The sequence below is a fragment of the Budorcas taxicolor genome, chromosome 8, assembly GCF_023091745.1.
Source record: "Budorcas taxicolor isolate Tak-1 chromosome 8, Takin1.1, whole genome shotgun sequence".
NCBI lineage: Eukaryota > Metazoa > Chordata > Mammalia > Artiodactyla > Bovidae > Budorcas > Budorcas taxicolor.
Window position 1 is genome coordinate 88,493,847 of NC_068917.1, and position 6,000 is coordinate 88,499,846.

Sequence of the window (6,000 nt, forward strand, 5' to 3'; positions counted from 1 at the left end):
CAGCCAAGCTGGGTGAGGCATGCAGACCACCTGGGGGGAGGCTGGAGAGGATGTCCGTGTTCCCTGTGAAATGTGAACCCAGCAGGACCCTCCAGACAGGGAACCATCTTTCCAGCCGTGCTCCAGGGTGTCCTAGCCTGCGAAGCACTACCCAGAGCATGCGTTTTTACCTTGCTTTGTCAGATCTAGAATCCCATCACATGATGTTTCCCATGATAGTTCCAAGTTTCTGTCACATTCATTAATGCAGACTTCATAAGATTATTGATATGTGCGGAACCTGAGCTTGAGGAGGACATGGCAACCCGCTCCAGTATTCTTGCCTGGAGAATCCCCATGGACAGAGAAGCCTGGCGGGCCACAGTTCATGGGGACACAAAGAGTTGAACTTGACTGAGCAACTAAGCACAAGCACAGCCTGAGCTTGGAAGGGGATTTATGCTTCTGTATGTGTTTCCCTTTCAGCATTCCTGGACTAAAAGTAGTGGGGGAGTCTATTTCTCCAGCATTGCACCTCCAACTGCAAGAGACCACTGGGTGTCGAGAGAGAGATGTTAAACTGCTTCAGGAAATAGTAACTCAAGTGAGTATCCAGTTATTAGGTGAATACATACATATTTGCAAATGAAAACAGACTCACTCTGCTTCCTTGCCCTGCTTGTCCTGACAGTTCCTTCCTGAGCCTCCTGCCCTGAATCTGTGCTGCCAGGCGTCAGGGTAATAGTAATGTTTCTCCACACATACTTTGTGTCATGGGACGTGGGCCTTGTCTAGGTGCCAGAGTGTCTGTTCTGACCAGACTCACCTCTGTCCTCTTCTCATTCATGGCAACAGCTAGTCTTACTGCTACTTTGTTCCAGAGGGAGACTCAGAAGAGGGCATGTGAGTCAGTTGACTCCATACTGTACTTAACATAGCTTATCCTCATAACAAAAAGAAAAAGTGAGTCTGTGGACAGTTCACAAATCCCAAGTAGTATCTGTGGGCCCGATCGACACTGGCTGTCTCTGGGAAATCATCTTGAGAGTCGAATGAGGAGAGAGCAGGCTCTGGAGGAGGGAACAGAATACTCTGTGAAAGCTGCATTTGTAAGAAGGAAGAGGCAATTCTTACAGTGTTTTTGCATCATCACAGCTTACATCTTAAAAGCCTTTGTTCCTCTTTGCCTTTTCTGTATTTGAAAGAGAAAAGAGAATTATGGCACTGTAGCCCTTTTTTAAGCTTTGTAGAACTGAGAGGAGGTTCTGCCAAGTTTTTGTTGAGTTGCTTGACAAAACAACTGTTTTTACAAACTGAGCTATGGTTTATAACATTTCTTAACTAGCCAGGAAGCAGAGCCAGTCCAGATGTTTGCAGAAGGAGTTAACTTTTCCAAGTACACTTCCAGAATGTAGAATTAGCAAACGTCACTGCCTGCCGTTGTTTTCCATCTTTTCCTAGCAAAGGAAAACCTGCCTTCACAGCTTACAGAGTGGCTTCTCTTCAGGCTGATAGCTGCCACAGGCTGGCTGTGATTGTTCTCTCGTTTATAGCACCGCTTGCTCTGATTGGGTTTTGTTGTTGTTGTTTAAATACAATTCACCTGTAAAATTCACCCTTTAAAGTATCCCATTGAGTGGTTTTTAGTATCCTCACAGGGTTGTGCAGGTATCAGTATCTGATTCCAAAACATTTCATCACCCCAAAGAAAAGCTGTTATAAATCATTACCCTTGTCTGACTTTATGCTTTCTTTATTTTGATAGCATTAGTTAATTTTTTTAAATTGTTGACAGATGGCTAATGTATGGGAAAACTGTTCAAAAAATGTGTGATACCAGACTTTTCTGTGCCTGGTAGCCCCGTGCCCAAGTGTAGCACGTGGGAATCAGAGGTGTTGCTAGCATTTGAAAGTGTTAGTTGCTCAGGTGTGTCCAACTCTTTGCGACCTCATGGACTGTGGCCCGCCAGGCTCTTTGTCCATGGTATTCTCAGGCAAAAATACTGGAGTGGGTTGCCATTTCCCTGTGAGCAATTTCTTTCTGAAGTGATTCTGCTGGCATTATTAAATCCAGCTCTTGGTAAGACTGTAGGGCTTTGCTGGTCCTGTTTCCCCTTGTCCTAACTCTGCTTTCCCTAAAACGGTAATCCCTAGTTACCTATGGCCATTTGAATTAAGTCAGACTCAGAGTTCAGTGTCACAGTTGCACTAGCCATGTTTCATAGTAACCGAAAGCCACGTGGGTCCCTGACTGCCCATGAAAAGTGCAGAGTAAACACCTCCCTCATTGCAGGAAGCTCTGTAGAACAGTGTGCTCAGAATGATTTTGTAGTTATTTTGTCTTCTGGTAGTTATAATTGGAAAAATGAATTAAAACTTCTATTGAGGGTGGCATTTCAGTGTACCTTCCTGTTTTAATGACCAGGGTCTGCAGTCTGGGCTTTCTAGGTGGTGGTAGTGGTAAAGAACCCACTTGCCACTGCAGGAGGCAAGAGATGTGTTTTGGATCCCTAGGTAGAGAAGATCCGCTGGAGGAGGGCACAGCAACCTACTTCAGGATTCTTGCCTGGAGAATCCCATGGACAGAGGAGCCTGGCGGGCTACAGTCTGTAGGGTTGCACAGAGTCAGACATGACTGAAGCAGCTTAGCACCCACATACATCTGCAGTTAGTCACAGGTATATTCCTTTTTTATACAGTGCATGGACAGAGGCATCGCATTAACTCAGGCACGCTACTTGGAGAAAGAAGAAAAGTACCTCCCCCCTCCGAGGTTAGTAGACTTTAAAATATGACCTGAGGCATCATTTTGTTTAATACTTTAAGCTCTTTTGAAATACATTATGTTTTGAAATTTTTTGAAAGATCATCACAGGATAAGGAAGAATATGTATCATTAAAAAATAGTATATTACCAGTTGTTCTTAAACTAGATGTTTTTCCATTTTTAACTGCAAATCCCTCAGGACTCTAGTAAATGAAACATCTGTGATCCCAAGACTGAACTGGGACAGCCCAGGTTCCCATCGGCGACAACCTGCCACTGTGCTGTGGCAGCCATTTCTGCCACGAGGACAGTCCTGCAGGGAAGGGCACAGTCTGGTTGGTGGTTTCATCTCACCTCTGGCCTAAGCACTGTGTGATACTTAATCTGACAAACATTTATTAAACCCCCAAGGAAAAACAAAGCATCAGTGGGGAAAATCGAGAGAGGTTTGAGCAGCCCTCCAGGGAAAGTACCTTGACTCATGATTTAAAATAAGTGTTTGAATGGGGAGGAAGGTGGGAAGGGGGTTCAGGATGGGGAACACATGGATTCCCATGGACACCCATGGCTGATTCATGTAAATGTATGGCAAAACCACTACAATACTGTGACATAGTTAGCCTCCAATTAAAATAAAGTTAATTTAAAAAAATAAGTAAAATCAGTGATCATTGAACAAAACATCCTTATTCTGCCCTTAAGTCTTTACAGTGTAGTCCAAGGAGGTAGATACCCAGAACATCGAGTGTTCAAGGTCATGACACAGGTCACAGAGGAGGAGGAGGATATGGTTAATTCTAGCCTGAGCGGGACTCAGGCTTCCGAGAGCAGGTGATGCATAAGTCAAACCAGGAAACTTGAGTGTATCAGACAAGCTGGGGTGGGCATGAGGCCTTCCAACAGGGAATGCAGGGTTATAGACATCTACAGGTGCATCAGGGGAGCCCAGAGCACAGGTTTGAGAGGAACCATCGAGAGGGAGCCTGGGAAAGACCCAGAAGAGCATATGGAGTCAGAGCACCATGCAGACACGGAGCACCAGGCTGGGTTCTGGAAGACTGTTCTGGCAGCAGCTGGAATGCACCCTGAAGACCCTGCTCTCTCTCCTCTAATCACACCATCCTGAGTTGTGAGCCTGTGTTTCATGAGGACGGGGGCCACCCTAATTTTGTGCCCTCAGGACTCCAAGCCCAGCCGACCTCAGCACATGTGTGTCCAGTGGCTGATGCAGATATTTGCAGAGCAGAGTAAGAGGCACAGGAGTAGCATTGAGCTGTCAAGCTGATGTTTCTTGAAAACTTGAAAACCTTTGCCTTGCATCAAAATATTGTAGAACTCTGTATAACTTACTGAATTAAAATTGTGAACAACCGCACACTCATTAATGTGAGAAATGTTGACTCCCTGCTTTGAACCTGGTACTGCTTGCAGTGGTAGATTTAAAGCATAACGTTTCCTTTTGGCTCTAGCAGAGCCCCACTGCAAGGTTACCTTAACCAGATCACTAGTAGTCCAGGGAGAAACAGTCACTCCTGTAATTGGCAGTCAGTACTTGCTGTTCGCAGGACACAAGGTCCCTGCCACAGCTGCTCCGCCCTGCCGGGGCAGTGAGAAAGTGGCCGTGGGAAGTAGGCCATGTTCCAGTAGAAGAGCTTTATGCACAAAAATAGATGGCCGCTGACTCTTTGTGTAGACTCTGGTTTGACTGTCTTTTGTGTCCCTTATGGTTTCTCAGCATTAGGGTTGTGGTCACAGTGGAACAAACAGAAGAGGACCTGGAGAAAGCTGCGTCCACGATCAGCGAGGTGGCCCAGACCGTGCTGCTTTAGTCTGGGGCCTGGTGGCCACTCCACACACCACACTCAGGCCTCAGAATCATGGCCGAGTGAGCAGAGGATGCCTTGCAGTTACCCGAGAAGGTGTCTCTAGACGGTATGGATGTCAGCGTGTTGTGTGACCATGAGATGGATGCTGGTGACTTTTTAAAGGAAAACATCTGAAAACCCAAAATCTATTTTTTTTTTTTAAAGGAAAAACTAATGACAGCATCTAACTGATACTTAAATTGTGCTATTTAGTACTATTTGTCTAAATAGACAAAATTGTCTACACCAGTAAAGCTTAGAGGCACTTGAGCATATATGATACAAAATGTACTGAAGTTCTAATCCAGCCACATCTTTTTCAGTCTTTGTCATGCGAAGCTCAGTGGTGGCTAATATATAAAGGAAGAGTTTTGTGTAATTATTATAAACTTTTCATTATAATATATTTGAATCCTGGAATTTTTATATACACTAAATACTGATGTTGCACCGTTTCTAACATTGAATCTTAGCATCCCTAACCAGAGAACAGTCATTATACTTCCTAAGTGAGCAATAATTGACATCAAATACTATTTTATTTTAGTATAGTTGACCTTTACATTTATTATTTGTTGATTTCTAATCTGTTTTCTGAAGAGGGTTACTGTGATCATCCCAAAATAGAAATCATGTCCTTGATATTTTAGAATATCTTGAATGTATTCTTTTTTGTATCGTGGGTTTGCCTAGGGACATATAACCATGGGCTTTTTCTAAGCTAGAGAAAATGAGACCTTTATTTCTTTTCAGCTTAATGAATTCCAGATATCTGAAAAAGATGTGAAAGCACTGAAAATAAAATTTTTAGTCTGTGCTTTAGCTATCTGTTCTTTTCTTTAGCAGACCAAGTTGGGTGATATAAATGTTTGTGATATGTGCCACAAGATAGTGCATAGATATTACATTATTATTCCATCTCTTGTTAAAGGGAAAGGAATAAAATTATATTGAAAATATCATTTTTATAGCATATGTTCATATTAACAAATGGTCCTCAACATCTTTTTAGATAACATATATTTTTTAATGTTTAGTTTCTATTTTGCTTGAGGTATTTTGTACATATGTGCCTTGTGATTGCTGCTGCTTTAAAAGATACAGTACTCTGGGGGATGAATCTGTTCTGTTTTGTTTTTTAATTAAATAAACCTACATTCCTGATAATCAGTCTATTTGCATATGTAATATATTCAAGAGAATGGTCTCTTAATTTTAAATTCTGCAGACCTAGGGTGGTAGTCTGTGTGTGAGTGTGTATGTATGTTATGGGGGTGTTTAATTCCTTAATGCCTTTCTTCAATATATAGTATCAGAAATTTCATTGGTTCATACTGATTTAAGCCTTGGCCCTATATGACTACAAAAATGCCAGGCCTGTTCTTTTTA

At 42.8% G+C, this 6,000-nt stretch overlaps 1 protein-coding gene across 2 annotated transcripts in view; it reads left to right on the forward strand.

The window, feature by feature from the left end:
* The window catches only part of SPTLC1 (serine palmitoyltransferase long chain base subunit 1), a 65,473-nt gene extending 59,722 nt beyond the window's left edge, over positions 1-5,751 (forward strand). For both annotated transcript variants that reach the window (XM_052644972.1, XM_052644973.1), the window contains 3 exons: positions 466-583; positions 2,679-2,752; positions 4,482-5,751. In XM_052644972.1, the coding sequence (XP_052500932.1) occupies positions 466-583; positions 2,679-2,752; positions 4,482-4,575 (286 nt within the window). In that variant the 3' untranslated portion in view covers positions 4,576-5,751. The remainder of the gene's footprint in view (positions 1-465; positions 584-2,678; positions 2,753-4,481) is intronic.
* The last annotated feature ends 249 nt before the right edge of the window (positions 5,752-6,000 follow it).